At 33.1% G+C, this 24,960-nt stretch overlaps 2 protein-coding genes across 4 annotated transcripts; both read left to right on the top strand.

The window, feature by feature from the left end:
• The first annotated feature begins 7,648 nt into the window (after positions 1 to 7,648).
• Positions 7,649 to 13,204, top strand: LOC107945387 (protein SCAI). 2 transcript variants are annotated; one of them, XM_016879371.2, is made up of 9 exons: positions 7,649 to 8,451; positions 9,264 to 9,476; positions 9,585 to 9,827; positions 10,380 to 10,446; positions 10,553 to 10,744; positions 10,879 to 10,970; positions 11,794 to 11,976; positions 12,066 to 12,202; positions 12,448 to 13,204. In XM_016879371.2, exons 1-9 carry the CDS (start codon positions 7,957 to 7,959, stop codon positions 12,632 to 12,634), a joined length of 1,809 nt encoding a protein of 602 aa, XP_016734860.2. In that variant the 5' UTR covers positions 7,649 to 7,956; the 3' UTR covers positions 12,635 to 13,204. The 2 variants fall into 2 exon arrangements, 1 of the variants encoding a protein (XP_016734860.2); XR_005922025.1 differs by lacking the exon at positions 12,448 to 13,204 and having other exon boundaries at positions 10,879 to 10,974; positions 12,066 to 12,100.
• Positions 13,205 to 13,990: 786 nt separating this feature from the next.
• Positions 13,991 to 16,287, top strand: LOC107945388 (uncharacterized). 2 transcript variants are annotated; one of them, XM_016879373.2, is made up of 5 exons: positions 13,991 to 14,382; positions 14,478 to 14,551; positions 14,635 to 14,738; positions 14,880 to 14,945; positions 15,771 to 16,287. In XM_016879373.2, the coding sequence occupies exons 1-5, from the start codon at positions 14,318 to 14,320 to the stop codon at positions 16,023 to 16,025; spliced, it is 564 nt and encodes a 187-aa protein (XP_016734862.1). In that variant the 5' UTR covers positions 13,991 to 14,317; the 3' UTR covers positions 16,026 to 16,287. The 2 variants fall into 2 exon arrangements, with proteins under 2 accessions (XP_016734862.1, XP_016734861.1); XM_016879372.2 differs by having other exon boundaries at positions 15,759 to 16,287.
• Positions 16,288 to 24,960: the final 8,673 nt, after the last annotated feature.

Raw genomic sequence — 24,960 nt, 5'->3', positions numbered from 1 at the left:
TTTGATTTTATCACTCTTGTTTTCCCTTCTAAGTCTATGAGTATGGCAATTAACCTTATTGGTTCCTATCTCATTATAGATAGTGGGTCATAGTTATTCTTCTTGTTTTACCAAACTTTTTGAGTTTTAACATATTTATAGAAATGAGGTCTCGTTGTATTATAACGTAGGTTCCTTTTTAGGATTGTTTTGTATTCGAGAGTTATATCCTTTTATACTATTTCAAGAGAATTACCTGTTAAGAATGATTGGGAACTTTAAAATCATGACTCGCATATCAACGTGTAGCGGGGTTCGTCACACATCAATAAGGTGAGTTCATCAGTTACAATATTATAATATGAATAATATATTTCCATTCAGTGTCATTCTATCCAAACCATCGAACATATATGTCATTTCATCATTCCAATATCATATAGCCACTTCCAAATACAATACATATTAACAATTAGATATTTTCTGTTTTACACAAATCATTTTTCCCGTTAAATTATAATAACATATACAAATACATGGGTAACCACCAAAACACACCTGTAACACCCCAAACTTGGCCTAGGAGTTATGCCCGAATATGGCGTGTCATATTGAAGTGTCTTTCAAAAATCAGACTCGTTGGTAAAAATTTGTTTCTAAGTTTAAAATAAACCCCTTTATTGTTAATTAACAAATCAACTAGTCAAAATGTTTGTCTTGTTATCTGATATTGTCTTAATAGGTTGATCTAAAATTGCGGAAGCTTTTCAATAATCTAAAGTTTAAATTTCGTGTCTTTGAAAATAGTAATTATTTTGAAAATTTGTCTTCTTCTAAACTAGCAGTTTAAAACAAGTAAGTAAAAGCCCAATTAAAAATTTATACAAACATAAATAACCTTATTACATAAACAAAACCCAACACAAACTTTAAATTTAAATAAAAATAAAAGCTAAAGTGAACAGCAGTGATTGTGTGGCCTCCTCCAAGTCCCTCGCAGCACCGAATCGCCTAAGGCTGAGGATTACCTGCACAGTTAAAAGAAAGGGTGAGTTTACAAAAACTCAGTGTGTAATCCTCTACCAAACAATCAACATACAACATGCAGAATCAGTCTGGGCCTGAGCCCTATACAGTAGCAGTGTGTCGGCCATAACCTAATACAGTAACAGAGTGTGGGCCTTAGCCCAATTCAGTAACAGTGTGGGCCTTAGCCCAAAACAGTAATCAGTACAAATGCAGTAATGCAACCCGTTCCAATCCAGCCAACACACCACTCTGTACCACCAACACACCATATGGGGATAAAATCGACCCACCCAGCCAACACACCAATATCGCAGCAAAGCTGCCAGTAATAGTAACACAGCAAAGCTGCCAGTAACAATAACGCAGCAGAGTTGCTAGTATCAGTAATACAGCAAAGCTGCCAGTAACAGTATTTGTGGCAATGCCACCAGTACAGTACACTTCCCCTATATCAAAATTTCAACCCCATGCAGTATGTCATGTCATAAATCATACGTGTATGCAGTATGTCATATTTAGTAACAGTCATGTATATATATATCATAGAGCAATTTGGTTATACACTCATTTCAACTCCTAGGGGTATAACAGTTATTTTACCCTTCGAGGGTATTTTGGTAATTTTACCCTTTAGGGGTATTTTGGTAATTTTACTCTTCAAGGGTATTTTGATAATTTACCCTTCGAAGGTATTTCAGTAATTTCACCCTTTAAGGGTATTTTGGTAATTTTACCCTTCGAGGATATTTTAGTAATTTTACCCCTCAAGGGTATTTTGGTCATTTTACCCTATAGGGTATTTCGATCATTTACCCTATGAGGGTATTTTGGTCATTTTACCTTTTTTGGGGTCTCAGTGCAGATATAGACCTCTCGAAAGGTCCGCAATCGCCTTGAGCGACTCAGGTAACCTAAAAGGTCATAATAGTGAAAATGAGCCCAAGGCCCATTACTCGGCCCACGTGGGCCCACACGCTTGTGTGGCTCGTTCAGCCCAAATTTTGCCACGACTATGAGATCTACTTAGCCCTGTCCAGTATTTTCCACAAATCGTGGATTTCATCCGTGTGGGGCTCACAAGCCCAATGAGCCCACACGGCCCATTTCAGCCCAACATTGCCCATTACGGCCTAAGCCCATGGAAATGCTCATGGAGGCCTTTACAGTTTATCGCCCATGATTCGCAGTTTTGGCTTTCTACACGAGCGATCGCACACTCTTGTGGTCTTAACGCCGTATTTCGGCTTTTTCGACTTTTGCCGTTCTACAGTTACAGTGGGGTGATTACACACCAGTTGCGATTTGCAGACTCCCTTTGTTCCGAACACTCTTATCCCAAAAATCAATGATCATCGCACCATTGGTTCCCAGGAAATGTGCCAATCAACCTCGACCACCACCAGTTAGGAATGGAAGCAATGCAAGTTAGAGAAAGCGACAAAAACCTTATAATTCTCTCCACAAAAACAACCTCCCCAAATCTCTCCAAATATCCCTCCTCAATTCTCTCTATGACAAGTTCAAACTCCATTTAGCAGTATTTCAATCCAATGCTACCACCCACACGAATTAGGCAACAAAATAAATACTCCCTTTTTAATGCGCCACCATTCAAACCTTAGAACCACTGTACACTCCACACGCCCCTTACCACTACACCAACAACTCCTTTGTATCATATTTTAACCACAATAATTTAAGAACCTACTATCTAGATCCAAGGATTTTGTTCACTTAAAATAAAAATTTTACATAAGCCAAGGCTTGAACCCCTGACTTCTTAGACACTTCCAAACACTCCTAAATCACTTAACCACTGAAGCAGACATTCATTTATGTCACTTCCTTGCACAACTAAATATTTATGTGCAGTCTCCTAATTGTTCCCTTGTTCAAAACCTATTTCTTCTAGGCTCCAAATTCGGGGTGTTACAACACCAGATTGCTCGTACAAGCTATAACATCAAAACACACCTGAGCACTGAAGTGCTAAGCTCATAGGCATCATATATCATAAGATATTAGATCCCTCCAGAACATATCGGGGTCTCCGTAGAGACAATCAATAATAGTGGTCTCCGTAGAGACAAAACTCAGTTATCCACAAAATATGTTGGATTCCAATTTAAACTATAAATTCTCTGTACATCAGTATCATCTCATATCATATCCTGTACAACATGCAAATAACCCTATTGGCATGCCAATTGTATCCTATCCTTTCTTATGTTTATCTTGGCATATTTAACGCATTAGTTCAATTCTTTACCATTCAGTCAATTTCTCACATTTTTGTACCAATTTGCATATAATTCAAAGTATTTTCACACAATATAAATTTATAATTCAAAAAATAAATTACATAAACATATATATACCATATGAACTTACAAGACCAAAATGGTAATAAGTGCAACATCGGTGACTAATTCGTAATTTTCTCTTTTCCTCGATTATCTACTGATTGATTCAAATCTTGAACTTACATTTTAATTTCACTTTTCACTAATCCCCTAAAGTTTCATATTTTATTTAATTTAGTCCCTAAAATCGAAACAATCATATCTTTCACATTTAAGCCCCATTTTTCAATCTGATTTCAATCAAATCCTTCTATAGCCCTCTACTACCTATAAATATAGAAGTTTCATGTCAATTTCAAAATTTTTACAATTTAGTCCCTATGTTCAAAACTAACATTTTTACTTTACAAATTAGTCCTTTGAAAACTAGCATACGGGTTAGCTAAATCGAGCTACAACGATTTAAAAAACATAAAATTTATGAAAAATAAACTTTAAAATAACTTACATGCAAGGTCAAATGTTGAAGCATTCAACAATGGTTTCTCTTGGTTCCTTTTTTATGGTAGACGGTGAAAAAAGAAAGAAAATAAAGATAGTGACTTTCTTTTCCTTTGTTTGTTTTATTAATATATCATTTAATCTTAATTTTAATTAAAATTTAACATGTAAATCACTTAAACTAAGCAGTAACCATCCACCCATTTTAGAAATGGGCTTATTGCCATTTAAACCCTTGAATAATTTCTATTTAAGCCTTTTAACTTATAAAAATCAATAGCAATTAACTTTTACAATTTTTACGAATTAGTCTTTGTACCTTAATTACTAACCGTTCAATAAAATTACCGAACTAAAATTTAATATAATACTATATTAAACTCTTAAATATTAATTAATAATATTTGTTGACTCAATCATTGAAAAACGGGATTCCGAAATCACTATTTTTGACACCACTGAAAACAGGTTATTACATAATCAAATCTTAATTCTTATTTTCTCTCTCCTCCAAGACAACTATTGATGCTCTTTTCATGAAATCAATGTGGCTAACAAGCTTCTCTAATGATTTTACTAAGGACTCATGAAAGAAATTTGAGGAATTAAGCTTGCAAATGATGGAAATGACCTATTTGTAATAAAAACAGCTCGTGTGAGCAGACCTATTTCACAGCTCGTGTGAGCACTATTGGAGAGGAAAGGTTATGGTTACATGAAAAGGCACACTATGTGTGAGCATTCCCGGGTATCCGATGAAATTATGTATGGTTCACCAGGTGGGTAAAGTAAAACAAAAAGGTTTGAATGTGAAATTATTGATATTATGGACCATATGAAATGGAATGTTAATATATGCAAATGAATGAAAAAGGGCACTAATCAATATGAGAAGAAAGGTGAATGAATGTAATTCATTTCATGCTATACACCATGGTTCATAAATGTTATGTTTTAAGTTACTTACTAACTACATGGATTGTTACGAATAGGAAAGTAAGATACCTATATGAACTGTTGAGCATGGTTGAATGATTTAACATTTGGGGTTCGGTAAGTTTAAATTTATCTAATATGAGCTTATTAAGCACTAGTTGCTTATGTAGTTGTTTCTCCTCTATTTTGTAAATCATCAGAAGCTCGATTGGTTGGAAACTTGTCAGAGTCCTATCACACTATCCAACAATCATTTTGGTAGATTTTGAGTTATTTTGGATATGGTTATAAATGGCATGTATAGGGCTTTTATATAATGAAAGATATTATGTATGCTATTTGGTTATCATGATGTGGATATGTCTTTTGTGTACATAGTTGTTTGGACTTATAATGTTTGGAAAGTATGAATCTTTTGGTCACTTTTAGGTATAAGGTAAAAATATGATTTGAACTATATTTATATGAGATTATAAGGGATGAATTATAAGTGTGTGGTGCTGGTTGAAAGCATAAAACCATGTTATTTAGTTGAGTTATCTAGATGTGTATATTGTGGTACCAATGACGGTACATTGGTTGATTGATGGAAATGTGCTGTATATGTATGATTTTGGCATGTTTTGGTATTGTTCAAATGTGAATGGAATATGTCTAAAGGTTGGCAAATGGTATGCTTGTGGCTTAAGAAAGTATTTTTTGTAAACTTATTTTTCAAGGTACATTTGGTACACATGGCCTGAGACATGGGCTGTCACACCACCATGTGTCTCAAAACAATTTGTTACACAGTCTGGCACACGACCTGCAGCACGGACGTGTGACCCTATTTCGAATACACACATAGGCAGACACATGGGCTAGAACACGGCCGTGTGCCCCTACTTCGAATGTCTACACGATCTGGGCTATGTCATACGGCCTGGTCACACAGCCGTATGACCCCTGTTTTCACAAGTTTTCATGTTTTTCTTAAAATTTTTCGATTTATTCAAATCCACCCCAATTACTTTTAAATTGTTTTTAGGGCCCTGAAAGCTCGATTTAAGGCCCAAATGTTTATGTTTGCTATGATTGGAATGAAATATTGGAATTTATATTTAAGTTGAATTATTTGTTTTATTTTGAATTTAAATATTATCATATAAAATTAATACAACTACTATAATTATGTTTATTTTTAAAATTATTTTAATATTGTAATTATATTAAATAATGATTATTTATATTAATTATATAATATAAATATTTTATCAAATAATAAAATTAATTAAAATCTAATCTAATTAATTTAAAATAGTTGGACATTTTGAAAAACAAAATTATTAGCAAAATAATAATTAATATCTTAACATTTTGTAACCCTAATTTGGTGACAAAAATGCGTTAAGGGTGTTACACATTCAATAAGAGGTTTGAGGTTTAATATAAGTATAAATATTATCATATAAAATTAATACAACTACTATAATTATGTTTATTTTTAAAATTATTTTAATATTATAATTATATTAAATAATGATTATTTATATTAATTATATAATATAAATATTTTATCAAATAATAAAATTAATTAAAATCTAATCTAATTAATTTAAAATAGTTGGACATTTTGAAAAACAAAATTATTAGCAAAATAATAATTAATATCTTAATTCTCAAATAGTTTTGTTGATTAGTGTTATAAACTTCAATCTTATAAGTTTATCATTACGAGGTAACTTAAAAAATAAAAGTATTGTGGAGGCTCTTATCTTAGGAGTTTTGATTATATTTTGTTTCTTCTACTAAAAAAATAGATAAATTAGTCCTTGAACATTAGATTAAAGAGTAAACTAGGTTTTTTTTGTTAAAAATTTCATCCATTTCTAATGTTCAAAAATTGGTCATTGTACGTCAACATGAGTACATGTGGCACATCACATACAATTTAACTCTTAATAGAAGGGCTTTCATAATACTTTTACTACATTATACTTAATATTTTTGGAACAATCCTCAACTCATAAATAGTAGGATAATGCGTTTCAACACACTCGAATCTACATCATCCTGCATTGACAACAATGCCCATGTCAGTTGAACTAAAACTCAATCAGTTACATTATAATTAATTCATATCAAAATTGGATGATAATTCAAGCATAGTAAATATAAAATATTTATATATCTCGATTATCATCTCTATAGTACTAATCACCAAAGTATTTATTAATTTATCGAAAAGAATAGCTACACCTCACTTCTAACTCTTTGTTTAACAGAAATTAGAAATTCTATTATATGTGAATGTATATAAAAATCACTTATTTTAAATAAAGATACATGATTAAAAATAACATATAATAAACTTATTGAGTAATTTTTAAAGTGTGTCCTCTTCAGATGGGTTAAACTATATATATATGATATGGTTACTGTTCATGAATGTGATATTGTAAATAGGTTCCCATGCATGTCGACCACGTACCTTACTTTAGAGTTAAAACGTGTTTGCAGGATGTGGGTTTGCCTATATGATAGTGCGAATCCACATCATGCGGTCTCATCATAAAAAGGTGCAAACACCTTACATGCGAACCCAAAGTGCAAACTGCATAGAGTACGAGTCAAGACCCAATCTGTGATAAATTCAAGATTTTACCAATCCAATTGATGTGGATTCAAACACCGGTATACACATTTTTATTTCGAGGGGAGGTTTTGTTAAAATAAAAAATTAAAGTATCCTTAAATAATATATTGTTTATATTAAAATAAAAATATATAAAACATATCAAATTGATATGGATTCAAATTTGATGATATTTCTTTTATTGGGTAATTTACCTAACCAAATTAAAAAAAATAGTATTTGATTTCCTATACTTTTAATTTTTTCATAATCCGAACGCTGACACTGTAATTCACTGAGATTTATTTATCAAAACCTCAAAATCCCCTCGCCCCAAAAAGAAATCACTGAATTTGTGAAACCTCAAAAAGACAAAAAAAAGAATAAAGAGAAATAAAGAGAAACCCACAAGAAAAATTGAAGAGGAAGAAACGTTATGCTGACACCATAAAACCACAGCTCAGCTCAATAAAAGTCCACTCTTTCTCTCTTTAGACATCTCTGCAACATTTCTCCATGTCCGTCGCCAAATCCCCTTAGACCGCCGCCCACTCATCCATCCTTTTCGTTATTGAAATTGCCGGTGTTCCGTACATGGCGGAGGAGGGCGACGTCGTTTCGAAGACCTTCCGAGCACTCGTGGAGAGAGCGGACCGTAAATTCGCACGGGTCCGGGACTTCCCGTCGTACGGACGAGCACAAGGGCAACATTATTTCCAGAAAGTCTTCAAAGCGTACATGCGGTTGTGGAAGTACCAGCAAGAGCACCGAACGGAGCTTGTCAAAGCCGGTCTGAACCGGTGGGAGATTGGGGAGATCGCCGGTCGGATCGGCCAGCTGTATTTCGGCCAGTACACTAGGACGAGCGAGGCCAGATTTCTGGTCGAATCCTACGTTTTCTACGAAGCGATTCTGAAGAGGAGGTATTTTGAAGGGTGTAAAGTGAAGGATCTTGGAGTCCGGTTTAAGGAGTTGAGGTTTTACGCCCGTTTTTTACTCGTTTCCTTGATTTTGAACCGGACCCAGACGGTGAAAGTTGTCGTTGAAAAGCTCAAAGCTCTGGTTGATGATTGCAACGCTAATTTCCGGGTAAAGAAATGTTTCTATTTATTTTTTTATATATATTGAAAATTTTCTTCATTTCTCTTTGTTTATATTTACTATTGCTGGATACGGTTTTTTTTTTTTCATTTTTTCTTATGCTATTTTTGGCTGCTAAGGGGAATTTAAAAAGAAAAAAAAAGTTTTCCTCAATTGACTGGAATATTAAGACAATGAAGGGTTTGTATTCTTTTATTTTTTTTATTGATTACCATAATAATTACCGTACTTTCAGATAATACAATTCGATTGATTACCATAATAATTACCGTACTTTCAGATAATACAATTCGATCTTTCATTTTTCTTTTTCTTTTTTTAAAAGAAAAAAAGGGACGAGAATAACATTTAGGTGACTTCACTGATGAATATAACTTGAATTTTCGTTAAAAAGTTTATATTTAAATAAGTTAATGGATCTGCTCACTTATATTTGCTTTAATTCTTAATTTTCTCTTCTTTTTGACCCCATTTTCCTAGAATCTTTTGCAATTTCATCATTGGTGGAACAAAAATTAGTAAGTCTTTCTGAAATAGTAGGTAACTGAAGTATATGAAGTGAAGAATTATCAGAATATAATTGTTTGAATTGATGAATTTAGATACATTATTTCCTCCTTTATACTAAGTAATGATGGCAGTTGAGTGCTCTGAAGTGCATTAGAGGATGATGGAATATTATATTGTGACATTGTTTATGAATATTTTATTGTTATGGGCATGTTTCATTGTACAAAATGTTAGCAGCTACTGATGAAGGCATATGTTTTTCTTTTTCTTTTTCTTTTTCTTTTTAATAGGAAACGAACTTTAAAGAATGGAAACTAGTAGTGCAAGAAATTGTCCGCTTTATGAATGCCGATACAACTTTTACAATTGCAAGTGCTAGGCCATTTAGGTACTCTGCTATATTTGACTGTCATCCAAATTCTGTTCAAGACGTGGCTCGGTTCCATGCTAAGAAGGTTCTAAAGTTTCGAGATTCAATCCTGATGAGTTATCATCGGAATGAGGTGAAACCCATTTTTGCTGATTTGATAATTGATTTTGGGATTGCTCAAAATCAGCCATAACCTGCAAATCAAGGTTGTCATAATCTATTATTCTGTTGTCTTTTTTAGGTAAAATTTGCTGAACTTACTCTGGATGCATATAGAATGCTACAATGTTTAGAGTGGGAGTCTAGTGGATCATTTTACCCAAAGCATCTGGCTGAAACAAAGGAGAATGGTGTTGTAGTTGATTATTCTGGAACTTCGGGACTGATAGATATGAAGTTAGTTGCAGACATGACTGATCCAACTTTACCTCCAAATCCCAGGAAGGCTATCCTGTACCGACCCTCTGTAACACATTTGATAGCAGTGAGTTTTATAAAGCCTGTTTATTGAATTTGCTACTGTAACAATTTTCTATTATTAGGAGACAAGTAGGTTAGGGTGTTTTTTTAGATTGCTTCATGTAGTTTGACTAATTGTATTTTTAGGCCTTGAATGGCAATCTTCATATCTTCCATTAGAAGAAAAACAAGAACTGCCCAAAAAGAAAAGAAAAAGTATTCGTGTTCCTTTGGAATGCCTGACATTAATTTACTCTTATGCACTATAGTTGTCATGGCATATGTTCTTTTTTTTTTCCTATTGCCTGTGTGAATTTTCTTTCTTTTTTTTCTAATCATATTATTATGCTGGGGATGGATGTAGATACTGTTAGGTTTTATGGTAGTAGGCATAATATGTACATAAAATAAATAACTAGTAATCTTTAATTCAGTGAAATCTTTACACCCAAATTAGATGGATCGTTAATAATTGTTGCTACCCTGTTAAAACAGTATATCTACAATTCTTTGCCTTATATGTATTTTTACATAGGCTCTTTATATGGATATAATCATCATGGTTGAGTTTGGGCAGGTTATGGCAACAATTTGCGAGGAGCTCCCTCCAGAGAGTGTTATACTGGTTTATCTATCAGCTTCAGGTATTTTTCTTCCACGTCATAACCATCGGAGGAAAAAAGTCAAAATAATTTTAATGTGTTTACTCTTCCCAAGTTGTTGACACTTGATACTGTAATGAATATGCAGGGAAGCCTCGTCATATTAATGCTTCTCCAGTAGAATCTTCAGGAGGACCCAAGCGAACAACAAAAAACAAACTTACTTCTCACAATTCCCTAGAGCAGAATTTTTCTTCACCTGAATCCCACATTAATGGCAAGAAAGGGTCTAGTGACTATTATGATGATTATCTTTGGCTAGGTTCTAAAGGAAATGGTGGTAGGTAGCTGTAGTCATATTTAATACTAAATGATATCTTTACTTTTTATTATGAGGGTTTTGTAGATTGGAACTCCTGAATTCCATGTAGCATGTCTCAATTGATCCTATGCATGACTTTCTGGAATTTGCAGGTTCTAGTAATCTCTATCCTGGTGATATAATTCCTTTTACCCGAAGACCTCTTTTCTTGGTCATTGATAGTGACAGCAGCCATGCATTCAAGGCAGGTTTGTCATAACTTATGCATGGTTTGTCCAAGATTTTTTTGCCTTGTTATGTGAAAAGTGATATGTTATACAGTTATAGTATCATTTAGTGGCATATTTGGATTAATAAGTTTGAAAAAGCAATTTAAGATTTGGGAGGACATATAATAACTCCAGATTGGTATGATAAAAATGAAGTAGATGGCTTTTGCTGCAACTTGCGAATCAAGTTCAATTCATTGCATTGCATTTCGCGAATGAAAATGATGGATGGTGAACTTAACAGAAGGAACTAGTTTTAATTATGATAAAAATGAAGGCTGGCAAAAAGCAGTTTGGAGGTTTGTAAAGATATTCAAACCTCTAGACTGATCTCTCATCATGTGGTAGATTGTTCTGGCTGCAATGTGCAAATAAAATCCTTTTATGGCAATTGCTTTTGTAGATAAAAATAATTGATTGAAATTAATCAGAAGATATGAATTTCACTCTTTGAATGTAATGGCAATGGATAGGCTTGTTTTTGTTCTACATCTAAAATGCTCTTTCAATTTCTAACTGAGATGAAAAATAAATATTGTTTATTAATCAATTAAAATTTATGATACCCCCCCCCCTGAGAATTGAATTGCTTGGAACATGTTTGTTTAAAAATGGGTGTTAGCTGTTAGGTTCTTTTCTTTTTGGAATAGACAGTGGGATCTGCTAAGTTGCGAAGAACTTCATTAAACTTGTTGCATTATTTGTGATGGATGGCTTTACAGTATCTCATATTGCTTTCATCTTAATTCTTATTTATCTATGTGGTTGCTTATTGTATAAAATTACTATGAATTTCAGGTCTTACATGGTGCAGAAAGAGGAGAGAAAGCTGCCTTACTGCTTTCGCCATTTAGACCAATGTTTAAGGACCCTTTTAGTGCTGATATTACTCAGAATGGAAGTCAGTTTACCTTTTTCTTGACTGCTCCTTTACAAGCATTTTGCCAAATGACTGGCTTTGCCTTATCTGATAGTGATATAGTAAGTTGATTTCAATTTTTCTTTAATGGTACATTCTCTCTGTGCCAGTTGGTGTTATTTTCATCTGTTCCTGTTTTTCTTCTTTGTAGGAAGTTCTAAATAATGCTGAAAACATCTTGTCTACTGCTTTTTCCAAGTGGGAAGTAATTCTCTGCAAGTCACCAAGCCTGGATCTGGTTTGGGCGCAAGTTTTGTCTGATCCTTTTTTAAGGCGGCTTATTATTAGGTATTTAATCTTTCATCTTTATCTCAGTAGCTTTTGTCTGTTTATACAAAATTAGATAGATTTTGCTTGGTCTAACGGAAGCATGCTCGGATAAATATCTACTTAATGATATCAAGTGAGGAATTGCTGCTAAGTGGTGCTGCTTTGTAGAATATATTGGTGTTCATCATCCGAGTATGTTGTTTAATATTTTGCATGCTTAGACAAACAAATGAAATGATGGTATCTTGCGATTTTCTCTCCAGATTCATATTCTGTCGAGCTGTGCTCTCTACTTTTTGTTCTTCAGAAGAGAGCGAACAATATGTACCTGTTTGCCTACCACAACTTCCTAATTCTCTGTCTCCAAAGGCTGAAGTCGTGCAGTCTTCAGTCAGCCAGCTTGCAAATCACCTGAATGTTGCCGACGGCTTTCACTTTGACAACACATAAACAGGGTCATAAGTTGATGAACTCTGTACGATAACATTGTGGTTTTCTGATAGGAAGATTCATTCAATTTATAGCTTTTTTATGGTACAGTAGCTCCTGTAATTTCACCCTTAGTTGGCAATTCTGGGTACTCAAAAAGACATATGGTTGCTAAGCGAGGCTTAAACCAGGCATCGTTGAGGAATTTGATCGAGCATGCTCACTTCAGCTTCTGTAATCGCCTACAAACTCCTCGCTGGTTTAATAATCTCTTTTCCGGAACTTTATCCTGGTAAGCCACTATTCTTAAAATGGGTAAGGTATGCATGAACATAGGTGGCTGAAGTCTTTAGGAGTCCCATTGATGTATAATAAGGTAACTGCTGTCATGAACGTTAGATAGAGCCTTTTCTGTTTAGTGTTCCATTTTCTTTTAAAAAATTTTTGGGCAGATTTGTAAAAGAAAAATGAGGTAGGCTAGTGGGGTTTTTTTGTTTTTTTCGGTTTGATTTATATGTTTTCTTAAAGAAGTGTTAATGGAAAGAACTAGAATGTAAATTGAATATTGGTAATCGAGGAAGCGTCTCAATACGTGTAATTGCAATGCATTTTTTTTCTTTAATAGTTGTACTTGCTTTCAATTTATTTTATTGGAATTTAATGTCTTGATGATATTAATTGAGTCAAGCTCAATCAATTATTTATTTTTAATATTACCTCTTTAGATAAAGAAATAAAATAAAATAAAAAACTCTTTTCAAGTAAATTTTAACAAAAAAAATACAGATGAGTATAACACATTTATTTAATTATGAAAATAGCATACTAAAAGCTTACATTCGGTTCAAATTAGAATTCCTATTCTGATATGCGTCAATATAGGTTTTTACTATTTAAAAGAAACAAATCATGATTTGAGCTCTTTCCTATAATACACATTTAAAAAAAGGAATTATGTATTTTTAGGAACGTGAATTGTTATGTATTCACAAACAAAAGTTAATATTGAAATAAATTTTCACAAAAATATTAAAAATTTATAGTTAATATCTCAAAGGTTAAAATATGATGCTAGTCTCACAAAATTTAAAATCTAATTATTGTATTTTAAAAGTTAAAAATTCAATCTTCAAATTTTCCTTTTAAAAATTTCTGTCAATCATTAAAATTGTAGGTATTTTTATCAAAATTTATAAATTTTAAATTTTAATTAGGTTGTTTTTGTATAATTTGATATGTGATTGACAAAAAAAATTATTTTATCAGAAACTATTAAAATGATAATAATTGAACTACAAATTTTAAATTGCAAAAATATAAAATTAAAATTTTAACATAAGTACTGACAACTGATTTTAACCTATTAAAAATGTTATTTTTATCCGAGCATTAGGCATCCATTGCCGGCCTTACTCACGAACGGCGTCGTTTAACCGTCTCTGAACTCGAGTAAACTCTCAAAACTGGCCACTTCAAAATGTTTTTCGTTTTTCAAAATCCATATCAGTACTTTTTCCGGTCAAAATTGGTCCGTCAGTCGGGTCAGTTCATGTTAGTGTTGTTCAGTCGGGTCCGATAGTGATTTGCAAAACCACTTGCAGTTTAGAAAGAGCTCCGATCGATCTCACTCAACAGTTAGGTCAATAGCCGCTTTTGCAAATCGCCTAAACCAAGCCAAAAAAGCCCCCAAAACTCGACAAGGCCATGGTAGTTGCTAGTTCCAACCCCCACAACAAGGAGATGCAAATCCGTAGAAGAATAAGCAACATGTAATTTTCTTTTTCTCTCGCTTTCTCCTTTCATCTTCACTAACTACTGATGCAAATTGCTTTTTTTTTTTGGGGGGGGGGATTGTTTTAAATAGATTCAATAAAAGAGAAGAGGATTTTCCATCACTGAGAGAATACAATGATTACTTGGAAGAAGTGGAAGACATGAGTATGTTGCGCTTTATTCAATTTCCCTAATCGTTTGGGTTTTTTTTCTTGGTTAAACTATCTAATTCGGGGGGTTTTGGGCAGTTTTTAAATTGATTGAAGGAATAGATGTTCAAGCTATTGAGGAGAAAATTACCAATTATCAGCAAGAAAATGCTGAGCAGATTATGATCAATCAAGCTCGTAAGGTACCTTTCAGTAACCCCTTTTTTAGGTTTCCTCCAGGGTGACTGAGGCTTATAACAATATCATTAAATTTTCTTTTCACAGAAATATTTCTTGGAAATTTTTACTTTTGAATTACTAAAATAAACTGTTTTGATGAACAGGCTGAAGATTTAGCTGCTGCAATGGCAGCAAGCAAGGGGATCCCAGTACAGGCCGATACTGATGGGGTGAGAGAATTCTATCATCATTGCTGTTTTAAACGTTTACCTCAGTTCTTGAATTCTGTTTCTAAACATAAAGCATGCATCATCTCTGTGGTGTTTTGTAGCTAGAACAATGCCTTGCAGTCAGTCTCAGTATTAAAGTGGTTGTAGTTAATTTCTTAACTTCATTCGTGTTGCTACTGCCTACCTACCGGCTTTGAGCAAAATGGTTAATAGCCAGTTCAATTGTTTGACATTTTAGATAATGATGGTAGTATATATTATTGTTTCCGGGATCTTTTTTTCTATTCCATTACTTTTTTTCATTTTGTTTCACATGACTGGGAAGAAGAGAAAATATGTACTTTGGGAAGTTCATTTGTTGAACCTTAGTGTACATGTTTTTACATCTGATTAAACCTTCTGCTAGTTTTGGTTTGGACATTTTCACCTACTCTAGTTTGTATTATTTGCTGGACTTGCAACGGATAACTGATATTTCCTTATTTATTTTGAGGTTCTCTCGAATTAATGTTTAGACCGTTTTGATTTATTGTACTTCAGGTTCTTGTTAAGACTTGAGACAACTTTGGTATATTTAGTTTTTGTTGAAGTTGCTTTCATGGTTCATCATTGCTGTAAATTTTTGGACTGGATGCATCTTGCTTCCATGTTTCTCAAATAAGGTTTCTTCTGCAGCTGTCAAAATGCAAAAATAATGTCACATTTTGATAGATAGACTTTTAAATTGCCTGTATTCTACTGGTTTTTGACTCTTCTTTTTCAATCGTTTAACACGTGACATAATCTAAGCTGATTGTTTGTTTACTTAAACTGGCCCTAAGCCAGAACTCACAAGCAGGGTTTGTAGCTGGTACCCAAGGTCAATATGCACCGACAGTTGCTGGAGGACAGCCACGACCAACAGGCATGGCACCACAACCGGTACCACTTGCTGGTGGGCTGGACATGCATGGCTATGCTCTTGATGATGAGGAAATGATGAGGCTCCGGGCAGAAAGAGGTGGAAGAGCAGGAGGGTGGAGTATTGAGTTGAGCAAGAAGAGGGCACTGGAAGAAGCCTTTGCAAGCATATGGATTTGATATTCTTGATGGAGTGCCACAGTTTGGCAAATGTAGCTTGGTTTTGTGCTGAATATAATACTGCAGCAGCTACTATGGATGGGGATTGCAAAAGAATTTTTTCTCTAGTTGTTAAGGGTGAAGTAACCCCATTAATGGAACAAGAGCAAAACTCAATTCGATTTGAAAAAATTGAAAAAAATTCGAATTTTGTATTAATCGAATTGAGTTATTCAAATTATTTGAGTAAATTCGAATAAGTAATTGGAGTTTTGAGTTCGAATCAAGTTGAATTTTACAATTTGAATACCTCGAACAATTTGAATAACAGATTTGTGTAAATATCATTTTGGTCCATGTCAAGTTTGAAAATGAGTAAATTGGTCACTCTAAACAAAAATTATCAAAAAGATTAAAATAATTTTCAAAAATTCAAAATATTTATAAAATTTCAAATATATATTTTTTTTAAAAATAAGGTTAAAAAATTAAAATTTTTCTAGGATAATAATTTTTGGACCTAAGTAAATTAATAATTCAAGTTTATCATACTAAAGTATTTTTTTTTGAAATTTTTTTTCAAATATATATGGTTTTAAATTTATGTGTTTTACCATGAAATTAGTTATTGTTAAACCAATTTTTATTTGATAAAAGATTTTGATATAACAAATTGAAGTGTTTTTTAATATAAGTTAAAATTGACAAAATGATTTTTAAATTTGAAGTTTAAGAAATAAAACTTTGAATATTTACATTAAACTTTTAGAAAATTTTGAAACAATTTTAAAATCAAGTGAAAATAATTTTAATCAAGTCAAAATAATTTCAATCAAGTTAAAATCATTTTAATATATCAAAATGATTTTCAAACAAGTCAGAATTGCTTCAGGCCAAAAAGTATTGATATCACTTGGCCAAGTATCGATATTTTTGGAATTACCGATACCATATGAAAAATCGAGAAAACATGCATTATGTTTTTAGAAACCCTAAAAATTATCAATACCATTTTTTTTTTGGTATCGATACTTTTTGGAAAATAATCAATACCTTTTTTAAAAACGATACCAAAATTGCATTCTATTTCTTATAACCCTACAAAGTATCAATCTAATATTGATACCTATTTAAAAAAGCATCGGTAAAATATTTTTTGTTACCGATTAATAAATCCCAACGGTCACTAAATCAACATTTATTACAAAAATTATAAATCCCTTTTATTTGGTATCGATACTTGCAGTTGCAGGTGAATTAAATGATCTGGTTTTACATCCCTAACAACCATATTCACTACACCAATAACCTCAACAATTGGAAATCTATTAGGGGGTATAAATACCATATTCCAAAGACCTACAACAACAAGAAAAGCACTTTCAAGCAAAAATCATCAATCAAACAACCTTAGAGCTTAATACTTTCACATTTTTCTTACATACACGTGTGAGCTTTATCTTTATTCTCTTTCTCAAGTTTATTTATTGTATTTGAGCTTCATTTTGCAAAAAACTTAATCTTGTAAGGATTGCTTTTTTGTTTGCTTATTTGTATATCTTTGAAAGGGTTTGTAACTTAATATTTTGGGTAGAAATCTTAAGGAGTTGTTAAACCTTGTCCCCAAAGGTTGAACAAATTAGTGAATTTGAGAAAATCCTTAGTGGTGGAAAGCTAAGGTAGTAGAGTAGGCAATTGGGACGGAACCACTCTAAATTCTTTGTGTTTATTATTTCATTTTTGTCTTTGCTTTCACCAAAGTTTTTAAAGGCCAATTCACCCCTCCTCTTGGCATTTTCGGTTTGTTCCATCGAGCTATCAATTATATTATAACAAGATTTTAATTTGACATGTTTAATTTAACTCAAACAATTTTACTCAATTTGAATTTTATTTTATTTGACTCGATTCAATTCAAAAAAAATTCAAATTAAATAAGGATGATAAAATAATATTTATCAACTAAAAATTTTTTCACCTCAACCCTAATCAGCCCTTTACAAATCACAGGCTAATTAAAGGCAGGGTTGACTTGTAAGTAAATTTTCTAGTATTCTGATTCTTATATTTTAGGCTATATGTAGTGGATGGAACCTAGTGGATCTTCCTCCTGAAAACTGAAACCAAATTGGAAGTTTATCGAAACATCAAGAAATGCTAAATTTGTCTGGGCCAAAACATGTAAAAAAAAATGGCTGCTACTAGTACTAGATCTGGCAATTATCGTGTTTGTCATATTTTCTTGTGTTATGACTGGGTAATAATTCTATATCTGTTTAACTTTTGACCTATTAATAAGTTACGTATTAAAGGTTTTGACACAGTGTGTGTTCATATTCATGTTTTGTTTACGTCATGTTTTTCGTAATTTTTTAATGCATTGCATTTGTGGTGTGTAATTATCATTATGAGGTATTTAGTCGTGCTCTCCCAAATCTCTTGCAATACAATTTGCTGAAAATTATTTGGGTAAATTATATATATTTTCATCTAATTATAAAAAATCTCTATTGCATAATAACGTCACTCGAGTAGTCTCTATGGCACATTCCTAGCTTGATCTCCCTGGAATGACTAATCTATTTCTCGGTACTTACACCATAACAGATGCGTGTAAGTTTGTATGAACTTAGTTAATTTTTAGCCATCTTTACCTTGAACACTTGTCGTTGAATCTTCTCCACTTGATGAGTTTTGATTTCCTTTCTGATATTGGTAGATACTTTTCCTTTTTCTCGATGGATTCATATACGCTCATTTTTGCACTTGTCTATAATACATTCATTCCACCTGTATGGCGGACTACAATATTCACCTCTTATTGCGGACCTATTTCACAATCTCTTCGAATATGGAAACTGATGCATTCCATAGAATATGTTCATCTCGACACAGCTCTTGGCAGATTTTCACACAGACAGATGTTGAATACTTCTCTCAGATGATACGCACAATTGTTACTTTTGGAAGATTCTTATAATAACTAATCTCTTAGATTGATATACATACGAATCTTACCTTTGTTGGATTTCCGTATTGGCTGATCTTGGAACAATTCCCAAGCAGGTCTTACCTTTGGTAGATTCTGATACTACATCTGGTGGTTGACAGAATGCTAGTCAGATTGTAACCTTCTAAACTCAAATAAAGAATTTATATGGATGAATGCGACATTTGAGTCATTCATTAGAACTCTAGATAACTGTGTTACAAATCGCGAGAGTACCCAAATTTGGCAAATACCATAGAATCAGATAACCTCTTTACAAATTGTGGATTTTCTCAGACTTGGCAGTCACTTACACCGGCCGTACTTTCGAGTACACTGCGTTCTCTTTTTGACAGATTGCTATAGCGAAGACATAGATCAGGACATTATAAAATGAACTCCTTTAGAAACTACTTCAAAGAATAACCAGACTTCTCCACGAAGGCAGCTAACTATTATTAGCCATTTAGTCGTTATAGAATACACCACAAAGGCTCTACAGAATTCACCACAAAGGCTCCACATAATAAGCCATTAAAGATCCACAAATAACTTGCTTAAAAAGGCTCTGTTTGGTTGCCACCAAGGCAACACATGAACTGTCGTGTTTGCGATATGGATTTGCCTAAACTCACCATTGCGTGAGGTTTGCCTATCATCGCCCCGAGACATGCAGAAACCCAAGTAGATAAACGCGACCTATCCGCCCTTTCCAGAATATGCCATGGCTATGGTCTTTCCTCAGATTTACCATACCGAAAATTTGTGTTTACTGTCCCAACGAACTTTTCCGAATACCACCGTGGGGTCAAATCTCATATCATACAATTTCTCGCCACTCTGTCAAACCCCCATTTCTCTAACATTCTCAATCATGCATCATACATATAGCATAAGTACACATTCATGCAGACTTAACTCTTACTCATAGCATATTCATAGTTATATACATACAAGATATCAACATAATCATGCAACACATCACACACTTAAACTCATGTAGATGCTATACGAGGATCATACATACAGGTTCTGTAACACCACTAACCCGTATCCATCATAAAAATAGGGTTATAGAATATTACCGTAAAAACATAAATTTAAAACATACATTTCAAATCTCAACATAAACATGATTTAAATCATTCATATACATGCATATCGTCCCTTAATCGAGCCTTCGAGGCCTTAGACACATTTTAGAAATGATTCAGGACTAAACAAGAAACATTTGGAACATTTAAGAAAAGTTTGAAAAATTGAACTGCAAGAGTCACACGGTCGTGTGACTCACACGGCTGAGACACATGTCCATGTCTTAAGCCGTGTAACAATCGAAATAGGGACACACGACCATGTCCCAGCCCGTGTCTATGCCTATGTAACTTTTGAAATTGGGTCACACGGGCAAGCCATACGCCCGTGTGTCAGGTCGTGTAACACTCGAAATGGCCTTACACGCCCATGTGCTAGGCCATGTAACTGCCTGACTTGCAACCCTTGAAACCTACAGGGGACACACGGCCGTGTCGCATGGCCGTGTGAACATGAAATTGGCAAAAAATCAAGCCATTTTCATCACCCATTTCAAGCTTGTACCTAAACACAATTTGTGCACAACCTCAAGACTTCAAAACTTTACCAAAACATGCATTAAAATAACCATTAACATACAACCAATATGCCATGTAAGGCACCTCAATCACAATCAATCAAACATACCTTAAGATATGCATATTTGACCATATTTCAACCATCTCAAAATATGCCATAACTTGACCTATTCCATGTCAATCTAAACTTACCATTTGTACCATTTCTCTCATGCATCTCAAGCACATAATGACACAATTCAACCATTACTAAAATAGTACCAAACAGCCAACATATATACATACTAAAATCAACATCTAAGCACTCAACCAAACATTAAACATAAGTCCACCTATAAATGCCAATATAACATTGGCTAAAACATCAAAAACTATTGATATAATCATTGGATAGTGTGATAGATCTCCGACAAGCTTCGAAACCGGTCAAGCTTCCGATAATCTATAAAACATAGGAAAGAAAACTACGTAAGCATATAATGCTTAGTAAGTTCGTAAAATATGAACATAACTTACCATTTCAATGCATAACTTTAAAATTAAACATGATACAATCTAACACAAGCTTGACACAAGCCTAAGCATCATCAACAACACATGTTAGTGCATCAACTCATAAGTCACTTGAATTAGCATAAAGTAAGCTATATGTACATAAACAACATCATTTGAAATCATCATTTTCATAAACATAGATTTACTGTCATTGAACATTTCCTTTTCGTAAATTCACGACATAAGTCATTTGAACACTTATCATTCCTTTCCTTTTCATGCCCGTTGAACCATTTAGAATAACATCGGATACGCGGAAAAACTCACATAAAGTGTGCTAAACATAGAACCTTTCCTTTTTCCTTTACATCATTGCTCATACAAGCCGTGAAGTGGGTCTGCTCACACAAGTTGACGGTAGAGTGTAAGCTACACGATGCTGCTCACACAAGCTGTTGGGTGTCCGCAACAAATGTCGAACCTCAGCCATCGATAGGAAGTTCAAGACCAGCACTTGAAACATGGTAACCCTAATGACATGTCATTTGTATCCTACATATTCCTAAGGTTCAAATGAGACTCAATAATCATCGTAACATCGTTGGATTTCCACATTTAACTTCATGAAAAACAATACATGAATATATAATTCAATATAACATTAAAATGTTAATTAATCATACTAATTTACCACGATTACAAAGACGTAAAAACGAGATCAACTAATCCAATGCTTTAGCTTTTCCTCGATCTAGTTCCGTACGAGGTTTATCTTGATCTAAATAAGAAAATTCAATCCATTTAATACTCATACTATTCAATTCAGTCCAAAATTCATACTTTTGAAAAATTACACTTTTCCCCTAAAATTTTAACTTCTTTACAATTTAGTCTTTAAGCTCGTAAATTGAAATTTAAACAATTTCATCCACATTTCATGCTAGCCGAATGCACTAGGGACTTATATCAACCCATAAAAAATAACATTTCATAATTTTACCATGGAATTTTACTACTTTTATAAATAAGTCCCTAAATACCAATTTCATCAAAAATCCCTTTACAAAACTTGTTTATTTAACAACAATGACTCATAATGTTTCATTAAAATTCAATAATCATGCAAAAATTCTCATGGAAAAACCCTAAACATTTAAAAATTTTGCAAATTAGTCCCTAGGCTAGCTAGATTAAGCTACAACGATCACAAAAATATAAAAATCATTAAAAATAGAGTTGTAAAACATACCATGAAAGCACAAAAACCTAGCCGAATACCTAGCAAGCTTCCATGGTGTTTCTTATTTTCATTTTTGGTGGAAGAAGATGACACAAAAGATGATGCCTGTAACAGCCTGTTTTCAGTTAAATCAAAACAGTGATTTTGGGACCACAAATCTGATGCTGAAATATTTAATTTATTAATATTTTAATGTCTAAATCATGTTATTAGTGTTGTATAAAAATTTTGTTAAGGAATTTTATCATTAACATGCTTAATTTGATAAAAAGGACTAAATTGCATAAGGTGCAAAATTTGAGTTCTATAAGTAAAAGGTGTCAAATTGCTATCAAAATTGAAATATGAGTGGCCTTAAAAGGTAATTAGACCATTAGGATAAATATTGTACAAAGATGGATAGCTTTTTAATGGTTTCAAAGGTTATTGCTTAAGGTTAATTTGGTAAATTAATAAAAACAACTTAAAATTTTTTTTAAAAAAAAAGGTAAAAGAAAGATATCATATTTCTTATTCTTCATCAACTGAATTTAGCACCTAAGGAAGCCATTAAAGACCTTTCAAGGTTCGGCCATACTCCATCTATGCATGTAAGTGCATTTTTGTTCTATTTTTAATTAATCTTTATGCTTTTGGAGTCGTTATAGTTTAATCTAGATAGCCCGTGGACTAATTTGTAAAACTGTTAAAAGTCTAGGGATTTACCATGAATGTATATGTATTGTTTTTTATGTTTGATGAAAGAAAATGGTTAGCTGTTGTTAGATAAACAACTTTTATTAAGTGATTTTTTATGAAATTGTCGTTTAGGGATTAAATTGAAAAATAGAAAAATATGCATGGTGAAATTGTGAAATAAATAAAATGCAGGGCTTTCTGGGGACCTACATGAAATTCGGCTATGGTGGGTTAAGGGTGAATTGCATGAATTTTCATTTTGTAAAGAAATCAAAACATTAGGGGTAAAAGTGTAATTTTGCAAAAAAGTGAATGTGAATTTGGATTGAATAGAATAGAATAGTTATTAAATTGGTTAAATTTATTAAATTTATTATTTATATCAAGATAGACCACGTGCGGCTTTCGATCGACGCAATGAAAAAGCTTCGAATTAATCAACTACATTTCTACGTTTATCGTCGGGGTAAGTTCGTACGCTTAAATAGCGTTTTAAATTATGTTTTAAATGTTATTATTTTATATAATGTCAAATTGTGTTTCAGTGGAAAAATTTAATGGCATATCGACGATTATCGGCTAATGAAAATGGATAACTTCAGCTATCGAAGTAATAAAAAAGGATAGCCTCGGCTATCAAATTATGAAAAGGGATTGTGACTACCATCAAATAATGAAAAGGGATGGTGACGACCATCGAACAATGAAAAGGGATGGCTTTAGCTATCGAATTGTGAAAAGGGATAGCTTCGGCTATTGAGCCGTGAGGGTTGGAACAATCATCGTGATTTTATTGGTGTGAGCTTCGGTAAGAATTATCAATGCAGTTTATCTTATTACTATGGAAAGTAGTAAGTATGTGATATCCATGGCAATGAGAAGTATAAATTCACTTGAATTAAGTTTATAAATCATTTATTCTATTGTTGAATTGATACATATGTAATTTAGATTTTGCAACGTATTGATAAGCATAGATTTTATACTACGAACTTACTAAGCATAATATGCTTACCTTGTGTTTATTTCTCTATGTTTTGTAGATAATTGAAAGCTCGTTTGGTTTGGATAGTCGTCGGAGACCTATCACACTATCTATCGGGTATATCGATAGATTTTGACTTTTTAAGTCTTAGTTATAATGGCATGTACAAGTGTTTTGGTTGAGGTTTTAGCCATTATGTTTGGGCTGATAAATTTGGTATTTTTGAATGATGAAATGGTATTAAGTTGGCATGTATATATTTGGCCTTGTAATGGTTGTTGTTTTGGTGTTTGTGGTAACGATATGATGGAAATTTAAAATGGTAGTTAAACATGTTTGTTATAAATTGTCTTTTGATATGTTTGAATGTGGTGATTTGGTAGATTGGTTATAAATGACATATATGGCTAATGGTGCTAGGTTTTAAATAGCATATTAGGTACTTTTGGTGTAAATTTGATTGGTAAACAAAGTGGTAAGTTTTGGCGTAAACTTAGTTATATGTTAGTTGAACTTTTGGCCAAATTGTGCATATGGTTATACATGTCTAATTGTTGTGATTGAGGTGCCTTTTGGGCATATTGGTTGAATGCTTATGTACCTTATTGGGATAGCTTGATTATGATTGTTTTTAGTGCAATTTGAAGGTATGTTTATATATGGAAATTTGATTGTAGGTATGTGCTTGAATGGGTGAGAAAAATGGCTTATTTTTCGTTCACACGGGCAGAGACACGGGTGTGTGTGTCTCAGCCATGTGTGACACACGGTCGTGTGTCCCCTGTAGCTTTCAAAGGGTTACAAGTCAGGCAGTTACACAGCCTAGCACACGACCTGACTCACGGTGGCGTGTGGCTTGGCCGTGTGACCCAAGTCAGAGAGTTACACGGGCACGGACACGGTTGTGGTCCTTACTTCGAATGTGCACACAGCCGTGTGACCCCTGTAGTTTGAAA

The sequence above is a fragment of the Gossypium hirsutum genome, chromosome D12 (assembly GCF_007990345.1).
Source record: "Gossypium hirsutum isolate 1008001.06 chromosome D12, Gossypium_hirsutum_v2.1, whole genome shotgun sequence".
Classification (NCBI taxonomy): Eukaryota; Viridiplantae; Streptophyta; class Magnoliopsida; order Malvales; family Malvaceae; genus Gossypium; species Gossypium hirsutum.
Note: the sequence above shows the minus strand (reverse complement) of the source record. Positions and strands in the feature narration are given on the sequence as shown.

What these genes read in the sequence shown, in the direction of transcription:
- LOC107945387 (XM_016879371.2), top strand. Translation starts at nt 7,957, where the DNA reads ATGGCGGAGGAGGGCGACGTCGTTTCGAAGACCTTCCGAGCACTCGTG. An exon ending in ATTGCAACGCTAATTTCCGG is followed by an intron (nt 8,452 to 9,263) that starts GTAAAGAAATGT and finishes TCTTTTTAATAG; the next exon opens with GAAACGAACTTTAAAGAATG. An exon ending in TTAAGGCGGCTTATTATTAG is followed by an intron (nt 12,203 to 12,447) that starts GTATTTAATCTT and finishes TTTTCTCTCCAG; the next exon opens with ATTCATATTCTGTCGAGCTG.
- LOC107945388 (XM_016879372.2), top strand. Translation starts at nt 14,318, where the DNA reads ATGGTAGTTGCTAGTTCCAACCCCCACAACAAGGAGATGCAAATCCGT. An exon ending in GGAAGAAGTGGAAGACATGA is followed by an intron (nt 14,552 to 14,634) that starts GTATGTTGCGCT and finishes GGTTTTGGGCAG; the next exon opens with TTTTTAAATTGATTGAAGGA. An exon ending in TGATCAATCAAGCTCGTAAG is followed by an intron (nt 14,739 to 14,879) that starts GTACCTTTCAGT and finishes TTTGATGAACAG; the next exon opens with GCTGAAGATTTAGCTGCTGC.